Here is a 20,329-nt window from a genome sequence, read left to right on the forward strand (position 1 = left end):
CCCACACAGCTATAGTCCCATGATGCAATGAAGTGTGACAGTATAACCAGAACAGCAAACCAGGCCACCGGTCAATGCTAATTACACAAGCAGAGACCGAATGACGGAGGAATTGATAGCATTAGTAGAACATTCGTTCTGAGCTAACAGGGAGCTTGTTAGCTGTTAGCTTTGTTAGCTGTGTTGTTAGTATTTCTCCAGGCCAGGGTCATTCATCTCTGCTGTGCTCTTAATAGGTTTATTGAATAGTTGCCATGCTTAGTAAGAGCACATGTAAGCTTCCTAAGACCAGCAACTTACAAGTGACCGCTTGTGAACTTTGCTTTAAGTTGTGTTCTTCTTTTGGAAATTGATGGCATGCCCACATTTCTTTAAATTCAGCATCAATCAGTGTTTTTCCTGTCTAACTGGGCGTTTCTTGACATGAATATGCTTTAAATGATGATTATAGATGAGCTGGGACTCAAAAACAGGCCAGGACCTATTCAAAATAGCACAACCCAACTGCAGTTAATGCCCTGCTGTAGTAGCCTTTACATGCATAAACTTCCCAGCAGTATTATGTCGTTAATAATGATTTCACTATTGTTGCATGTTTTAAATAATCATTTAAAATGATAATCCACCCAAAAATCTTTCATCTTCTAATCACAAATTGAGATTCTTTTGATAAAATCTGAGAGCTCTCTGAGCCTCCCATAGATGGCAAGGTTATTACCAAGATCAAGGTCCAGAAAGGTAGCAAGGACATTGGTAAAATAGCCAACGTGACATCAGCGGGTCAAACGTAATTTAACAAAGCTACGAAAGTAAGAAAACAAAACAATTCAACAATTCTTCTCTTCCTCATCCCAATGTGGAGAGAGTATCACGACCCATGTGCTTACTTCCGCTTCATGTAAACAACATGCTATTTTTGTTATTTATAGATGATTTTGTTTTCTTTGTGCACAAAAAAAGTATTCTTGTAGCTTCGTGAAATTACAGTTGAACCCTTGAAGTCACATGGATTATTTTACTGATGTCCTTGTTACGTTTTTACGACCTTGATCATAGTAGTTAGCTATGTTTCTGTTTATAGAGGATCAGAGAGCGCTTGGATTTCATCAAAAATATATTTTCCGATGATGAACTGAGGTCTTATGGGTTTGGAACGAAATGAGGGTGAGTAATTAATGACAGAATTCTCTTTTTTGGGGGGGTGAACTAACCCTTTAAGATGCAAAGACTGCAGTTTTATTTATTTATTTAATTATGTAACCTATCCATTAAACTGCAAATGTGAAAAGTGCTTGCAGAGAGAGCCCACCCAAAGCCCACCCAAGCTCTTTTGATTGCTGTGTTGCATTGCGTCACACACAGACGCAAAATCACAATTTGTAGTACAAAAGATTCATCATACAACGGGTCCTGTTCTCAAGAAATAATAGTCTTGGAAGGAAATCAAAAAGCCATATGTTTGAATCCCAGAAGAAAAAGATTTTTTTAACATAAATAGTGGATACCTTTTATTTGCATTTGTTTCATAATTGTACTGATTTTATTAACTCAACCTGTACAGCACATGGATGTTATTGCCATCGCCCACTGTGTTTGGTTTGCACAGATGGCAGCAGAAGCGAGGCGGGGTGGTCGGCTGCAGGGAGAGATAAATAGCTCACGGAGCTGCTTAGAAAGTTATTCTTAAGGAAACAACTTCATTTAAAGTGCCAAGCAGAACTGAAAGTGGGCGCAATCCTGTATCACCTATGTCATATATATGGGTTGGCCAGAGAATGTCATTTTTTAAGTATAGGCTTTGTGTAATTGCTTTTGTATTTAAATGCTTGAGAATGATATAGACTCTGTCAGTAAGCTCTCAAAGTAATTTGCAGTGTGTCTTTGTTGTTCTGCCAACACTCATAATGTCCCAGTGTGAAACCATTAGCAGAGGAAGTCAATGAGGTTTTATTCAGGGACAGATGGATGGGGATGGATACATAAAATGACCTCACAGCTTCACACGGCTAGTCCGGTTTGAGTGTGTGTAACAGCTCTGAGAGCTACTGAATCTTTTATAAGGACTGAGATGAAATTAGCTTGTGTGCATGTGTGCTATTAATTTTTCACATTGCTTCTGGCTCAGAAATTGAGGTGCACACACACAGTTTGTCATTCCCTTTATTTTCTGTAAATATTGTTCGTTTCCTCCACATAAAGTGGAATGATGGAATATTCCAGAGTTTTTGTTCTAAAGTAGTCTTAGAAGGTACTGAAAATACTGCATCCATGTATAGTTCTTAGCTATGTTTTTATTAAATGTTATTTATGTGCACTGCTTCCAGATTGATAAGAGATAATAACAGCCGTTATGATACTATAGAAACGTTACTGTATGCACTTTAATGTATGCACTTGACACTAGGGCTGCACGATATTGGGAAAAAATTACATTGCGATATTTAATTTTTCTGCGATATATATTGCGATATGAAATCTAATCAAATTCTTTCTTACAAACAAAAATGGGATGAGCACACTTACATTCTCATTTTAAATGATTTAAACATCGACACCATCGTGTCAATTGATTAATATTCCTGTTGTTTGGAGATGTTGAGCGTGTGGCCCGGGCTCTCTCTCTCTCTCTCTCTCTCGCGCTCTCTCTTTCTCTCTCAAGCTCTCTCTCTCGCGCGCTCTCTCTCTCGTGCTCGCTCTCTCTCTCTCTCTCACTCTCTCTCTCTCTCTCTCTCTCTCTCTTTCTCTCTCACGCTCTCTCTCTCGCGCGCTCTCTCTCTCGTGCGCGCTTTCGCTCGCTCTCTCTCTCTCTCTCTCTCTCTCTCGCGCTCTCTCTTTCTCTCTCGCGCGCGCTCTCTCTGGCCCATACAGTTAATGAATAACGGTTCAAATACGACAGCCTACATCGCACATCCTGCAATGTGACTATCGTGGATTCATACATCGCGATATCGATGCTTAAACAACACATCGTGCAGCCCTACTTGACACTGTGTACCTAATAAACGCAATGCTATTACAGTAGATTCCAGCGACAAGCAATCTGTTTCCTTTCATTTATTATCAAGTTCTCGGGTAATTTTGCCAATGAACCTTTCATTATGCCTTATAGTCATGCACAATGATATTTTAATTAAGATTATACCTTTTAACACTAGACAAAACACATAATCAGTACCTCAGCTCATCATCTAGAACACACAGTTTTGTCCAAATGCAAACCATTTCAGTATCAATGGTGTATATTTTAATAATGGTATATAGTTCACTCAAAAATGAAAATGTTGTCATCATTTACTCATCTTCATGTTGTTCTAAATCAATAAGTCTTTTGTTTTTCTGTGCAGTGATTTCTGTCCATCCGTTAAGGCCATAAAGGCTCCAAAAATGTCATCAAATAACTGTAAAAAACAAACAAACGTGACTCCAATGTTTTAATTAAAATTGTGGGTGTGAAAACAAAAGAAAACCAAAAATATTCTTAAAATATCTTCACTTTTGCATAGCTCTCTAATGCATGTTCATGTTAGTGCACGCCTGTCTTTGGAGCTGGGGTTTTATTAAAAATATCTTAATTTGTGTTCTGAAGATGAATGAAAGTCTTTTTGCTTTGGAACGATATAAGAGCGAATAAATGATAACATAATTTCCTTTTTTGGGTCATCTAAAGCTCTAAGTTATTATTACTACTACATCATGTAATATAGTACAGTCTAGTGCTGTCAAATGATTGATTGTGATTAATCGCATACAAATAAAAAAAATTTTGTTTGCAAAATATGTGTGTGTTCGGTGTATATTATGTATATATAAATACACATACATATTGTATATATTTAGAAAATATTAATATGCATTTACATGTCTAATTATATTCATATAATTTATATTATAAATAAATATATTTATTATATAAACAACATACAGTATGTTTCTGAGATATATACATTCATATGTGTGTGTGTGTGTGTGTGTGTATTTATATATACATATTAAATAGTCACAAATAGTATGCAAACAAATACTTTTATTTTGGATGTGATTAATCGTGAATAATCATTTGACAGCATTATTACAGTAACATCCATTTTTGTAAGGGATGAAAAATGTATTTATTCTATCAAATTATAGCCAATTCTTAATGTATAAAAACGTAATGAATGTTTAGTTTAATCTCCAGAGTCTTTGACTAAAATGCAGTGTGTAGGCTACTCATAAAACACATCAGACACAATGACTCATATCTGTGTATATCTGTCTAGTGTTTGTGTGGTCATTCTGAAACGGCTCTGTTGTGCAGGATTGAGAACTATCAGCACTTCAGTAGATCGCTCCACTTCTGTTATTGGTGCTTGATGGCGACTCTGTCTGTCTGCGGAGGGGATGTGAATCTACTGACATGGAGAGAGATCATGAGGCACATTTCAAAAGGCTATTGTTATTAAAAGAGTGATGGGAGAGCAAAAAAGAGACAGAGACAGAATGGCTTGTATATTTCATTACCTTCCCAGAATTCTTACCATGACTAGATTCATATTGCTTATCATTTCCTTATTTATGTTGTAATTAAACAATAAGTAACTAGAGGCATTTCTATATTGTAAATGCAGTCAAAATTCAAGGCTGTTGAAGAGCATTTCAATTGTTAATTTAGATTTTAAACACATCTTCCAATTGTTTTAGGATGCTGGCTTAAGAACCGGCTGAGTGCTTATGTAAACTGTATAAAGCGTGGTAACTCACTAGTTTTTTGTTTTTTTTTAAACACTGGGTGGTGACCATCTGCCAACATTTTGGTCCATGTTAGACAAGGATATTCTGTGACCCAGCTATTATCCCTGTTAAATGTTGCACTGAAAATCCTGTTACGCACAATAGGCTGCTACATTTGACAGATTCATTGTTCATAAGCGTTTCATTGATGGACTGTTTTTATTAAAATCTTTGTTGGCATGAAGAGGAGAAAATGATGAGGGAATGTTTTAAAATGTTCTCATTAAATAACCAACATTGGGGAAAATATTTGAGGGCTAAATAATTACGTTTGGTATGTCATTATAAAATGTAATTACAATGCCTAGTAAATTGTCAAGTTACATATTACAAGTTACCCAAAAAATCAATCAAGAGGCAGAAGATTTTTTGAAAAATTATGCATGGCGCTCCTTTAAATAAATCACTATTGCAATAAAAATAACTGCTATTGAGTGTATAGACTTGCACTTCAGTTGAAGCTACTGGATGTAAATTGCTATGTTGTACAGTTTGTTTTCCTAATGTTCAGTTACCAAGGACATTTCCAGTGATGTTGTGATATGACTAACATCCTTTCAGCACTCCAGTCATATAGCCTACTGGAGTTCATAAGATACTGATGACAGACAAACGGATGATTCAGCCTTCGAGAAAACAAAGGGCTGAAATAAAATGATCTTTCTGTCTGAACGGACTTGCTTCTTTTTGTGGTGTGAAGATCAATGAGAATTGCTGACAGAATGTTGATTCTGGAGCAGATTTACTGAACGCTGTTGTATCACAATCAGTATGTTCTCAGTGTGGCCATGGAGACGGATCCAAAGAGGTTGGTTGCAGATGATTAGACACATTGTGTAATTTGGCCATCAGCTAAATGAAAATCACTGCCAGAGAACAATTTCATTCGTATGACTCAATTTTCTGATTGCAACAATGATAAGGTGTTGTGAGGTTTTCAGAATGTTGAGATGCTAGCGCTGCTTTGTTTCAGTGGTTGTTGGCCATTTTTATGCAGTTTCTGAGATGTTCTAAGGGGTCAGCATGTTGCAGTGCAGCTGTTAGCACCTTGCTATGCACTTGATAAGGTGTTCAGCGTGGTTATTATCATCTTGTTATGCAGTAAGTTGTTCTTGGTAGTTGTTAGCATCTTGCTATGCAGTTTCTAAGGTGTTCTTGGCAGTTGTTAGCACTTTGCAATGCAGTTGTTAAGGTTACTTGTTTACATCTTGCTATGCTGATCTGAGTAGTTGGTATCATCTTGCCATGTGATAAGCTGATCTGAGTAGCATCTTGCTTTGCAGCTAATGTGTTCTTGGCAGTTGTTAGCATCTTGCAATGCAGTGAGCTATTTGTTAGCAACTTCCTTCTTGCTTCTTGCCATACTGTAAGGTGTTCAGAGTAGTTGTAAGCATGCTGCTATCCAGTTGCTAAGGTGTTCTGAGTGGTTATTAGCTTCTTGATATGCAGTTGCTAAAGTGTTATGGGCAGTTTCTTGCCATGCATGAAGTTGAGTAGTTGCTAGCATCTTTCTAAACAGTTGCTTAGTTGTTTTGGCCAGTTGTTAGCTTCTTGCTATGCAGTAAGGTGTTCTGAGTAGTTGTTAGCATCTTGCTATGCAGTTGCTGCTTTGTTCTAAATAGTTGTGACTGTAATGAAAAGAACATGTCAAATTTAATGCATACACTAGGGTGGCAACATAAATTTGAATGTGCATAAATTGTACACACCCAGACAGATTTTTCTTAAGGCCGTTCCACACTGAGTGTGATGCGAAAAAGCGAGGTGAATCGCAGACGAATGTTACTTTCACACAGAGCATGAAACGATTGATTGCCTTCTGCTAATTCATGCCTGCATGCTACGTGATGTCGACCAGCAAAATTTGCTTTCATGTTTGATGGGTAGAAAAATGTTCCACTTGTTTTTTTTTTAAAACATGGAAGATCTACAGAGTTAACGCTCACTTACTCATAATACTCACACACGTGGAAGAAAATGGACACTCCAGATCACATAATTCAATGGAGAATTTAGAAATGATATTGATAACATGGAAGAACTGTCTCTAAAGAGATAATCTGTTCTCAGATACCAAAGATAACAGGAACTCAGCATCCACTCTCTTTCCTCTAAAGGGATACTCTTCTACGGTGTTTGTTAACACAGGTTTCGAAACAGCGCCACCACTCTCACCCTTTTGTGCAACAGCAGCTGCTCTGGGCACGTGATCTTAGCTCATATCTGATTGGACGGAACATTTCATCGTGGAGCAACGGGGAAAAATATTGACAGAGAGGACGAAAAGAAAATCCTCACTTTTTCGCACCATGAATGATCGCACCTGGTGTGAATAGCCCCTTAGGGATCTATTGTTTTGATTCAAAAGCGTCATCGTGCCGAACATTCACACCAAATTTTCGCTTTCAGTGTGAAAAGCCCTTTATTGTGCAAACTATGTTTGCTCAGCTCATACTCTACATGTGCTTTAGTTTTTTGCACTGATTTTTTTGTCCACAATGTGGCAACACTTGCCCAGGCCGTAAACTACTTTTAATCACAAAAACTCTATATTAATTGAGTATAATGGCTAGAAAGAAAGAAAGAAACAAATAGCGCAGACACCAGAAAGGGATGGAACTTACTAGTGCGCATAAGTCTATGCATTTCAATGTATACATATGCTAAGCGTTTGCATCAAAACTAAACTATATATGTTTTAGAGATTTTTAACCATTTTATCATCTATAAAATTAAAACTACTGGTTAGATTGTTCAAAATAAATAATAATAGTACACATCTCCTTAATAAGTTCCATGCTTTGAGATATCATTTAAGTACAAAATATCAGAACAAACATTACTTGGCAAAGTTCAACACAAAGTTTGCTGTAACTCAGTAGTAATAGCGATCCTTACCTTATCTAACACCACTGACAAGGGCTGGGTGAGGTAAGGATCCCAGGCCTTTTTACTTTAGCTAGAATCTATATTTAGGCAGCTCAGGCTTGTGCAAAAGCTGTTAATAGAAACATTTCTATAGATTAATTGACTGACTGCTTAATGATGTACCTCTGTACAACTGACAGCAGTCATCTCATCTGAATCCATCTGTCAGACAGAAGCACTTCCACTAATGGCCGTCACTCTGAACTCAGGGTTCAGGTACTACAGTTCTACAGATTGCTGATAGTCATTCAGACCTTATTCTCTCCTTTATGGCGCTCTGTATGAGAGAAGCTCATATTAGCACTCAAATATTTATAACGCTTAGCTGGGAACAAAGACTATGTAGAGTAGATAGCTGCAGGCTCACAGCCGTGCATTAGACTACTGAAATTCTGCAAATAGATGAGTGGAAAGATATTGAGTCAAATATATGACACCGAAGTGAAGCTGAAGCATCTTGTATCACCCAGAAGGGTTCATTTTGTGATAATAGCTGAATGAGTTTGAATAACAAAGCTACTTACTTAATAACAAAAGTAAATGAATGGACATTAAATATTGATTTAAGCCGTTTTATCACGCGAATAAAAGAGAGTGTGAAGTGATACAAGAGACAGTAAAGTAGTGCAATTGGCAATTGTTTAATAGATTTTATATGTGCTGGCTTGCTAGCTGCACATACATATAAATAATTCATTATTATTTTTACTTATTAAACAATTTTACAATAATATAAAATTACTTGTATTTTCAAATGTAATTTTAGCCATCTATTGTAAGTGATTTTACTCTTAATCAATGAACTGGTTTTTACTGTAGCATTTTTCTATTAAGATTATTATTTTAACTTTACTATACCATTATGACTCATTATGTATTAGGTGGTGATATATAATGTGATATTACATAATTATCATATTCATGTGCCAAATAAATAAAAAATGCTAAGAATAAAAAAATACAAATACAAATCACTAAATATTTTACATGGTACATCTAGATATACCATGGTATTATTATGTTTTTTTTGTTTTTTCCTTTATTTATATCACACTTTGCACAATACAAATTGTGTCAAAGCAGCTTTACAGTGTTAAACAGGGAAAAAAAAACATTTAAATGATGCGAATAAAATTAAATCCAAAAAGTAAATGGCGTAAATTTGTAGCAATAGCCAATTACCGATTTATCGATTAGGATATTAAGCAAAGATCATGTCCATGTAGATAATTTGTATATTTCTTAATGTAAATGTATAAAAACTTAAATTTAGTTTTTTAATATGCAATGCTAAAAACTTATTTGGACAATTTTAAAGGTGATTTTCTCTGTATTTAGATTTTTTTTGCACTCTCAGATTCCAGATATTCAAATAGTTGTATCTCGGCCAAATATTATCCCATCACAATCCTAACAAATCATGCATCAACGGAAAGCTTATTTATCGAGCTTTCAGATGATGTATAAATCTCAATTTCCCAAAAATTACCCTTATGACTGGTTTCGTGGTCCTCGGACACAAATGTTTATGAAACTCTTGCTAACACTTATACATCCTGAACAAGATCATAATATGTTTTCATTATAGAAGGTTCCTTAAAGTGTGTGGCCATTTGTTAAATTTGTTTCTTTCAGAGGAGGAACTGCGGAAGCTACGAGAAGAAACCAATGTGGAGACCCTAAAACAGGAGCTGGAGAAAGAACGCAGCAGAAGACTTGACCTGGAACAAAAGATGAGTGATGTGCTGAAGACCAGGTGAAAAAAAACAACTCAAATATAAGGAATTTGCGGGAAATTTGTCCCGGGTAGTAGGCTATATCACATGTGAGGATCCTGCAGGTGGCGGATCATTCATAGCCTATAGCCAAAACAATTTGAGAACAGAGTATAACAGAAATAATAATTTGCACGGTTTGATGTGATATGAGCTAACCAATCAATTAGATTCAATCAATCTCATCCGCGCTGGAGTCATGCCGGTGCATGGCCCACGCAAAGAATATACTTCCGCAAATGACTGCAATTGCAGGTTTCAGACAGAGATGGCGACAAAGAGGCAAAACTTATGTACTGCAGCTTTAAATTGCATTTAAAAAGACTAACAATTTGTATCAAACTCATTAATATTGAATTGTCAGCTTAATTTTATTAGAGAAGCACAATACATTGATAAATAAGTTTACAGTATATGTAAGAAATAATTCAATGACCCAGAGTCAATTATTCCGCTTATACTATGGTTACCACACCTCAAGACATCAATCAGATGATATATTTAAAGGCATTCGTCCAGTTTTTGTACTTAAATCGCTATTGTGAGTCGAATTATCTCTTCCACATCTCAACCAACGCCAATTTGGCTGGTTCCAAAACGTCATTTTAAAGCTGGTAATGGACGCTTGAGCCGTTGATAGCACTCTAAAGCAGTTATTGATGAAGTTATTAGAACGAGAGCAAGAGAGACAGAGACACACAGAGAAAGAAAGAAAGAGAGAGAGAGAGAGAGAGAGAGCTTGGGTGAATAAGGCTGCAGCAGCGTCTCTAAACAGTGCTGTTATTACCTCGCTAGTGAGAAATGTCAAGTGTGTTTACTTTCAGAAAATCATCTGTCATGTTGTTGTTTTTGTTAGACCTGTAATTTCCGTCATTACAGTTTTACTATGCGAAGTGATATGAACCGTAATGCGGTCAGGAGAGCTGCCTGGAACTACGTTCGCTGTGCGTTTCCCAGAAAATAATTGCACACCTCAGAACGTTCATCAGCCAATCAGATTCAAGCATTCAGGGGCCCTGTAGTATAAACATAAAATAATATATCTAAAATAATATATCAGTGCATTCATTTATTCTTAAGGTTTGTGAGAGCACACATTACTGTAATTATCAACTGCTCTGCAAAAAAGTGTAATGTTTAAAAAGACTAACTATGAAACCATTTTCACTCAGAAACTGCACAAAGTACCACATTGAATTAAATTAAAATTAAATTAAATTAATGCATTTAGCAGAGCTTTTATCTAAAGCGACTTACAGTGCATTCAGGCTAAAATTTTTACCTATCATGCGACACTGGGAATCGAACCCACAACCTAACGCAATGCTCTACCGCTTGAGCCACATGAACACAATTAAACTTTAAACACTGAATTAAACATGAATTCAGAAAGAAAGGCTTGAAATAGTATTATTAGTGTTACCATTATTATTATTTTACGGTGTGGTTGTTCGTATGACCTATAATAAAAAATGCACTAAATCAAGTCCACAGCAAAGCAATAAATAGGACTAAAATAGGAGTAAAAACCAGTTTAAGTTAAGTTTTTCATGTAACTTTTACTTCAATATTATGTAGTTTAAAACACAGTTATATACTTTATTTCTGCAGTCTGTGATAAATTGATGAGCGTTGGCATTGTTCAGTGACCTGGTGCTGTATGCGGTCTGGCTGTCACAGTAGGACTGACCGAAGAGGGCTGCCCACGCCACACGCTGAGCTTTAAAAATAGCCACTACATCTCACCCCCCATGACCCTTCAGCAGGAAGTCGATGCACAGCAATACGTCTGTACAGAGTGTTCTTTCCACTGATGTCATTTCGGCATCTAATTGATTCAGATTTGATTGGAAGCACATTTGGCTTGCACAGGAGTATGCTGCGCGATGTTGAGAAGTTTCTGATTCCTGCAAATATGTGTAGAACATATGGCTCGGAAAAGTTCTGAGTTCTGAGAAAAAAAGTTTGAACTGAATTTTAAGTAGTGAAACTGAAAGTTAATGTGGTTTGTGTTTCCTGGTGAAGGTGTGAAGATTCTCCACCTCAGCCTCCACGAAAACAGCAGCCACCGGCAGCTAACGGCACAGGTAATACAACCCTCAACGTTTTGACATTAGAAGTAACAAATTTATTCATTTTTACATGACTATACTTCTACACCTCACAATTTTTAGATCAGTTAAGGCAGAATTGTATGTATTTAAACTGCTATGGACTTAATAGTGTTACTTTATTCTGAAAAGTGTGAGCAAAACAATGTTTTCTCAATGTCTGTGTCCTGTCAATTTTTCTGTTTATTACAAAAAGACATTGTTAGCTTTTTATTGAAACAATTTCACATATATTTATGGAATGGTGTAAACCTGAGGAGACTGATTTCAATAAGTTCAGTCCAAATACAGTTTGAGACTAGCCTTCTCGCCAGTTCTTAATTAATTCTTATATTGATACCAAAAACCTTGTGTCCGAATTTAATAAGACAGAGAAACATGTCATACGCAATTAAGAAAATATTGTATCACAGTTCCTAATGAGACTGTTAAATATCAGAAGGACATAAATTAGGTAACACTTTAATATAGAGAACAGTCATCTCTATTAAAGCTGCAGTAGGTAACTTTTGTAAAAATATATTTTTTACATATTTGTTAAACCTGTCATTATGTCCTGACAGTAGAATATGAGACAGATAATCTGTGAAAAAATCAAGCTCCTCTGGCTCCTCCCAGTGGTCCTATTGCCATTTGCAGAAATGCATCCGCTCCCGGTAATAAAACAACCAATCAGAGCTGCGGTCCGTAACTTTGTTTGTGTTCAAAATGTAGAAAAATGAACATAATAAGCGAGTACACCATGAATCCATTTTCCAAACCGTGTTTTTAGCTTGTCCTGAATCACTAGGGTGCACCTATAATAAGTGTTTATATTCAGACTATTTTAGATTGCTTCGGGGATACCACGGCGGAGTAACCCAGTACCATTGTGATTCTTCATAGACATAAACAGAGAGAAGTAGTTCCGGCTACGATGTTCTTCCGCAAGATGCAAGCAGTTCTGTTTATTAACCACTAGAGCGTCAAAAGTTACCGACTGCAGCTTTAACAAGTTACTTATTAGCATGCTTATTATTAACATACTCGCTGATAATTAGCACATATAAATAACGTATTCCACATAACATCTTAATCCTACCCAATACTTAAATTTAACAACTACCTTACTAACTATTAATAAGCAGCAAATTAGGAGTTTGAGGTAAACGTCGTAGTTAAAAGAGAGAATTAGACCTTTAGAAAAAGTGAGTTTTGTGGTTTAGGTTAGTGACGGTTCAGGAAGCTTTCCGCTGTTATTTTAGGCGCTTGTCTAAATTTGTAGACCATCTAGGCCAGACCAACCCCTTTTGTTTAAGGCAGGAAATGAGAATCTGGAACACAAACCTCTCTCTCTCTCTCTCTGTCTCTCTCTCTCTCTCTCTCTCGCCTACTGTAGGATTTAGATGAATAGAGATGGTACTGGCCTCTGAATGAAATACATATCTAACCTCTCTCTGTAGACAAACAGCAGAAGGAGACGGTGTGCTCTCGGCTGCAGAGCTGGCTCTATGATCGCTTTGGGGTTTATATCGAGGATTTCCGCTTCCAGCCTGAGGAGAGCACGGTTGAGGCTGAGGAGCCACTAAGTGCTAAAAGGTTAGTGAAGAAAGATCACCTGCGGAGGTCATTCTTGTGAAACTGAAATACTGTGCTCCATTATCAAGTCTCAGAGATCCTTCTCTGTCTAGTAAACTTCTGCCCCCTTGTGGTCAGGATGCTTTTAGACAGAATAAGCCAAGCATAGTGGCAGAGAAGAGATCTTCAAACTTAAATCAACTGACATAACCAGAAAATTAATTTGCCTTTCAAAATAATGTCCTTTTTTTTTTTTTTTACGGGCGTAAGACTTTAACTTGCCATATTTAGAGCATTACAACTCAAAAAACGTTTACATTTCTCAACATGTCTAAGGTAAATTCTATATATGCAAAGTACAGTTGTTATACATGATCACCTATATTTTTCAAGTCCATCCCTCTTTTTAAGATCTGGGACAATTTTAGAGAGCTGACCTCCTTCTTTTGGGCTAAAGCTAAATGTATGTCTCTCTCAGATGGCTTATGTAGGAGGAATATTCTGGGTTTAATGCAATTTAAAAATAAAAATAGAAATAAAAAAGTCCTATGCATTATATTGAACATACTATTAGCACCTAATCAGACTGTAATTATTATTAGAGCTTGTTTTGAACTTGTTTGTTCTATTCCAGTTGGAAAATAAAAAAAAAGTGTTATATATATATATTATGCATTTCTGATAATGGGCTTCAAGCTCATACATATCTTTTAACATTTTGGAAAGAACATTTTCTAATCTAAATCTATAAAATATATTAAAAATACTCTGTAAAGGCTTGTTTTTATTTGCGGCTTATTAATATTCTACTCTGACTATAAGTCTGTCAAGTCAGGTATTAGAGATTCCTCAGAAATGCGTAAGGTTCGCTTGTTTTATTTCATAATCTAGGCAGTTATTTTGAAAGCCATTAGGAATCTTTGAGGTTTTGCGGTTTGTGGTCGAGTGTACTCTTGCCAAGCAGGAGTTCTAGGTCTGATGTCCAGTCAATGCATGTAACTGCCTCAGTTATACACGAGGCTATTAAGTCCATGTCTCCTGAATGTCCCCTTAGGGATCAATGAAGTGCATCTATCTGTCTCTGAAGAGATGTATTGAGTCTGTGCTGGCCACAGCTGTCTGTTTTCATTGATTTATATGGTTTAAGTGTCACTTCCGTTTCAATGGAAATACAAGACAGGCTGTGGGTGGTGTCTGCTGAAGGCAAGGACACTTTTCCCTCACCGTTTGCGTATGAATGATACCTCAAATCTGCCTTAATTTGAGCATCACTCAGAAACTGTCAAAATTTTGCACTACTGTACATTGCTGTTCTTTGCTTTTGCTTGAAAATCTGTCTTGTCTTCGTTTCAGATTAACAGAAAATATGCGACGACTTAGTAAGTCTCTTTTTGTTGTTGTATTAAAGGGTTTCTTTTTCTTTTTTTGATGTTAAGGCTTTAATATACACTTTATGGATTCACAACCATTTTCAGCTATACTTATTTATCCTTTTATTTCTATTTATTTCTAGAACGGGGTGCCAGACCGGTGACAAATTTCTTACGGAATCTTTCCGCCTTATCCAACTGGCACTCAGTTTATACATCAGCTATTGCCTTCATTGTGAGTTTATATAGTAAATAGTATATATATATATATATATATATATATATATATATATATATATATATATATATATATATATATATATATAAACTGTATTGAATAAATTTTTTTTTAAAAATGCAATGTAATATGTGTTGTGTTTTTGTCTTCTGTCACAGATTTATATGAATGCAGCATGGCATGGCTGGGCTATACCTTTGTTTCTATTCTTAGCCATTCTGAGGTTGTCATTGAATTACCTCATAGCCAGGTAAGACCATGATTCCTTTCTTATACTAGTATGTTACTGAGACTGTATTTAATATAAAATGTCACATAAAGTTCCCTCTACTACTATGTTCACTCAGCCAGTCACTATCACTGTGCATATGCATACAGTACATGCATTAATGCGATGTCTGTATAATATCAGAGAATATACATACATTTTGTATGTTATTTGGGTCCCACTTTATATTAGGTGGCCTTAACTACTATGTATTTACATAAAAAAATAAGTACAATGTACTTATTGTGTTCATATTGTATTGTAAAACACTTTTGCTGCTATTGAGGTGGGATAGGGGTAAGGTTAGGGAGAGGGTTGGAGGTATGGGTAAGTTTAAGGGTGGGTTAAGGTGTAAAGTATGGGTCAACACTGTAATTATAAATGTAATTACAGAAATTAAATACAGATATTTAAAAACCAACAACATGTAATTACATAAGTCCAATGTAAAAACATGTATGTACAAAATAAGTACATTGTACTAAATTATTAATTAAAATGTAAGTACATAGTAGTTAATGCCACTTAATATAAAGTGGGTCCATTATTTGTATTTAATATACAGAATCATACTGCATATGTAACACAAACTAATTCATTTAATGCTGTTCTGTGTTTCTTTAGAGGATGGAGAATTCAGTGGAGTATTGTGCCTGAAGTTTCTGAACCTGTGGTAGGAATGTTTTCCCATGGGAATATTTGTCAGTGACTTTTTTTTTTCTATGTTGTGCTTATTAATTTTTTTCCCCCCTTCTGCTAGGAACCTCCAAAGGAAGATCTAACTGTGTCTGAAAAGTTTCAGTTAGTTCTGGATGTTGCACAAAAAGCACAGGTAAATTTACACTTAAATGCTTATAGATTTTCAGACTCTTTTTGGGAATAAAAACCTGTTCATTGCATTTGTCAAGAATTTGGACACACTTACTTACTTACACATACTTTTCATGATCTATAGCTTTTTGCTATTATGTATGCATTCCTTTACAAAACTAAAACTTTAGTTTCATTTATTTAATTTTTTTTTTAAATTGAAGGATATGCAGCCAACAGCTGTTAAGCACACATGGAAATTCCTTTTATATGATTTAAAATGTAACCCAGAATGCACCTCACAAAGTTATATGAGGGAATGCAAAAAGTACATGAGCCGTGTGATCTTAAGATTTATTGTTTATGGTCACTGCTTAATTCATATTCTTCCATTCATATTATTTAATAGTTTTTAAGGACTTTTATTTTTCTATTATAATCTGAAAAATAGCTGTTAATTTTTTTAATGTCTGTTGTGATTTGGAGTTTTTATGGACACGCTTCTCAAATTTCCTTTTTGCATATTGTTCTTTTTGATCGACATGAAATTAATATTTCTGCAGAATCTTTTCGGTAAGATGGCAGATGTTTTGGAGAAAATCAAAAAGTAAGTAGCTCCTTTAAATTTTATGGTGATGGGAAAAGTATGAGATAAGAGGACAAATTATATTTCGATGCTTTTGAAAGACGTTTAAGTTTCAAACTCGAATTTTCAATTTTTGCAAGTACAGTATACACAAAACTGCAGAGGGAAATAATATGAGATGGGAAGAGAATGCTATGTTTCTTAGAGGGGTACAGTAAGTTTTGTGGGAGCATTGAAATATAATCATAACCTGAAGTAAACTAATTGAATGTTTCTTCATGTTTGTATGTGTTATGGGTGGATGTTTGTGTGCGTATGTGTGTACTTCAGTTTGTTCATGTGGGTTCAGCCTGAGATCACTCAGAAACTGTACATCGCTCTGTGGGTGGCTTTCATTTCCTCTTGCGTCCTGCCCTACAAGCTGATGGGCTTCATGATCGGTAAGAGTTATTATCCATAGCTCACATGTACACATTCACACACACAAATGCTGTCAATAAATGGCTTATTGTTGCTTTTATATCAAACATAGGCCGTGTCATATTTTTATAAACAGAGTTTTTCCTTCTTCCATGTAAAAAAACAAAACTCTGTCCACATGAAAACGCAAACGCATGCTATGGTGCACTGTCAAGAGCGTGCAAAGCCAGCAGGTGGCGATATGATTTCAACTGTAGAGCCTTGTTGGCCAATCAGAAGCCAAAGAAGAACAGTGTATGCTCCGACCTCACAAGCCAAAAACTCTAGTTTCACTGTCTACTCGATAACACTGCAACCAGAGTTTTTGAAAATATTACACACTGGCAGGCTTTTTCAAAAATGTTCGGTTTCAGTGACCTGGGGTCTCATTTATAAACGTTCCGTACGCACAAAATGGACATAACATATGCGTACGCAATTTTCCATGCACATATTGTTAAAATAGACCTGGTGTAAATAAGGAAGCACCGTACGAAAATATTAACCATGGGTACAAACATTTTTATGCATGGAGTGAGAAAAGTAATGAAGAAAACAACAATTTTAAACTCTGTTTTCATGTCGATATACAGATTTACATCAAAGGAGTTTACCACTGAAATTACATAATTTCATTAACAATAAACATAATTTTCCTGTGCCAAGTCATTTTTTAATGACTAATCTTTAAACTAAATTACAGATCACATGTAATGAGAAATATTTTAGCGAAAACGATCGATGATGTGCACAAACTGCGATATTATAGCGGACACTAATATGCTGGATTACTGTTTAATGTTGTGTAAAGTCATCTCTACAACATTATGAAAAATACCACTATATTTGAAGGACGAAAACGGTAAGATTTGCATGTTTTCCTTTTTAAAATACTTTGTCAGTGAGACGCTGAATCAGACAATACACTACAATAAATATGAGCTTATCTGTCTCCACTAAAATAGCTAAAATATGTTTATCTCATCAGCAAAACTGCATAAATTTAATTTGATTTGAATTGTTTAAAACAATTGAAATACTATTTGGCCCATGTTAAAGAATTAGATCATCTAAAATATATCTTAGAACTACTTTAAACCATTTAGTTTTTATGGATATTTTCATATATTTATTCTAAAACATAGCAGGTATACTCTTTCCCTACTGTCTCTGTGTTAAACATGGTGTCACGTGCATGGGAATTCGCATGGAGATGATATGCAGATGAGGTTATGCATAGTAAAACTAGGTGTTGTAAGCTCCATATTAGGGCTGTCACTTTTAGTTCGAAAATCGATTGCACAATCGATCGGACCAACCAAAAAAAATTATTGCAGAAAATACCAGCAATTTAACGCGCCTATAAGACCCAGTCAATGTAAAGACGCGTTTACGCGCGTCTGGAGGTCTTGTGGCGCAGTAGACGCGAATTCGCCTCATTCGCGCATCTAATTACAGGAGATTCTGAGCTATGAAAAGGACCATTGCAAGCTGACCGCGACCAGCTTTTGTGATGGAAAATTGGCAGTAATACCCTCACCTTGCGCAGCTGTACCTGAGTGTCCCTGGGACATCAGTGCGGTCAGAGTGTGTCTTTTCAACAGCTGGACATACAGTGAATAAAAAACGCTCTGCTCTGGAGCCCGAAAATGTTGATCGACTTGTTTTCCTGTCCAATAAATTTGTAATGACCCTAGCCTTTTTGAGCATTTCATTATGCCGCCTGGTGCCGCCTAACCTAAGTGTCGGTTACGTTCAATAAAAAAAAAACACATGGCATGTTCTCAAGTCCATTTAAAGTTTCATTTTTTGAACAGTTGTTTGAAATGGATTGAATAATTATTTAAAATAATCTTGGAGATTTTTTAATTGCCTAAATCATAAATGCAGCCGGGTTGAATCCTGCAGTGATGTTTTTCTTTTGTTATGGCAGCCGTCCCCTCTGCATATATATTTTTTCGAGAGTGTTGAACTCCTGTTGCTGTTTGTTATTCTGCACGAAACGTCATGCCAATAAATAAGAAATATTGCTGACTTGTGCGTTTCCAGCACTCTCTTTACGTTCGTCCGTTATTTGACGTTCAAAAAGGAAGCGTCTTTTTTTTTAGACACGCAAAATCTAGTTTTTGTACCTACGTAAATTTTTAGGATGAAATCTACGGAGGGTTTTACAAATGAGACCCCTGATGCTGCGTTTGCGTGTGGACGAACGACCAAACCGCACACTGGGTTTGTTTGTGTGCTTTGAGTCATTTTAGCACTGAAGCAATTATACAGATCAGATAATGGTGCAAACACGCTAACACCTAAACGTAGTTAGCAAGAGCAAGAGAGAATTAGCAACAAAGCGCAATATAGTGCACTAGATAAATATTTTTATTCAACATGGATGTATTTCTTGTTTAAGCAAAACTTATTCCAAAAAGTGAAACTTTTATATATTCTAGACTCATTACAAGTAAAGTCAAACATTGCATAAGTTTAAAAGCATTCTGTGATCTTAAGTGTGCTTCCATCATGGCCCATGAAATGAAAGTTAAATTATTAAATATAATGGAACAAATATAAAAAGTTATTTTGTGTTGTCTAAAGTTGTAGTTATTTCTCATTCTCGTGGTGTGCGTCTTTTCTCTGGCAGGGCTTTACGCGGGCATCAAGTTCTTTATTATAGACTTCCTGTTTAAGAGCTGCCCAAAACTCCGAGACAAATACGACACTCCGTACATCATGTGGAACAGCCTGCCCACCGACCCTCAGCTGAAGGAACGCAGCAATGCCACTGTGTCACGACGGGTGAGAGAGAAACAGGCTTTAACACCAGACTCCTGGCTGTTTTCACACTTTAAATGTCATACCTATTTGAAGCATTTGTTTCAAGTGTCAGGCACTGTATATCCAGCATGTGTGTATGAGAGTGATCGGTGTTGCCTCGTAGGGGAAACATCAGTGTAGGTAGTTGACATGACAGTCACACATAATCTGTTGTCTTTCTCTCTCAGCTGTCTGGGTGTGAGAAGGTAGGGATTGTGATGTGCCTCTGCCAGCACCTGTGTGTGTGTGTGTGTGTGTGTGTGATGAAACCAGCTGACCTTACTTTCTTTATCTTCGTGTGTTTGGATCTAGATGCACAGTGTGATATGAGTTTTGTCTGTGCTCAAATGGATCAAAATGTCCATACACGTGGTCCCAACGGTCCAATTGGGTGAAGCTACCAAAGAAATGTCCAGGTTGCATATCACCACAAATTCAAAAGATTAAATTAAATATACATGTTTTATTTATTATTTTTTAACCATTCAGTTTATATTTTTATTTATTTATATATATGCTTACAATTAAGCATATTTCCCATCCAAATTCACATTATTGTATTATACATATGTTTATCTAATTGGAAAATCAACTTTATTTTTACTAAATTATTTTACAATTCAAAAATTATATAATCGTATGCATT

The 20,329-nt window shown here is 35.9% G+C and overlaps 1 protein-coding gene across 4 annotated transcripts in view; it reads left to right on the forward strand.

The window, feature by feature from the left end:
• Positions 1-20,329, forward strand: part of gramd4a (GRAM domain containing 4a) — a 52,723-nt gene that overhangs the window by 25,579 nt on the left and 6,815 nt on the right. For 3 of the 4 annotated variants that reach the window (XM_026225546.1, XM_026225528.1, XM_026225553.1), the window contains 12 exons: positions 9,334-9,454; positions 11,499-11,560; positions 13,027-13,162; positions 14,495-14,520; positions 14,655-14,746; positions 14,908-14,999; positions 15,642-15,690; positions 15,778-15,849; positions 16,391-16,434; positions 16,744-16,853; positions 19,511-19,665; positions 19,872-19,889. In XM_026225546.1, coding sequence (XP_026081331.1) covers positions 9,334-9,454; positions 11,499-11,560; positions 13,027-13,162; positions 14,495-14,520; positions 14,655-14,746; positions 14,908-14,999; positions 15,642-15,690; positions 15,778-15,849; positions 16,391-16,434; positions 16,744-16,853; positions 19,511-19,665; positions 19,872-19,889 — 977 coding nt within the window. The remainder of the gene's footprint in view (positions 1-9,333; positions 9,455-11,498; positions 11,561-13,026; positions 13,163-14,494; positions 14,521-14,654; positions 14,747-14,907; positions 15,000-15,641; positions 15,691-15,777; positions 15,850-16,390; positions 16,435-16,743; positions 16,854-19,510; positions 19,666-19,871; positions 19,890-20,329) is intronic. The other variant, XM_026225536.1, reaches the window with a different exon arrangement.

Source organism: Carassius auratus, chromosome 4, assembly GCF_003368295.1.
Source record: "Carassius auratus strain Wakin chromosome 4, ASM336829v1, whole genome shotgun sequence".
NCBI classification, from domain to species: domain Eukaryota; kingdom Metazoa; phylum Chordata; class Actinopteri; order Cypriniformes; family Cyprinidae; genus Carassius; species Carassius auratus.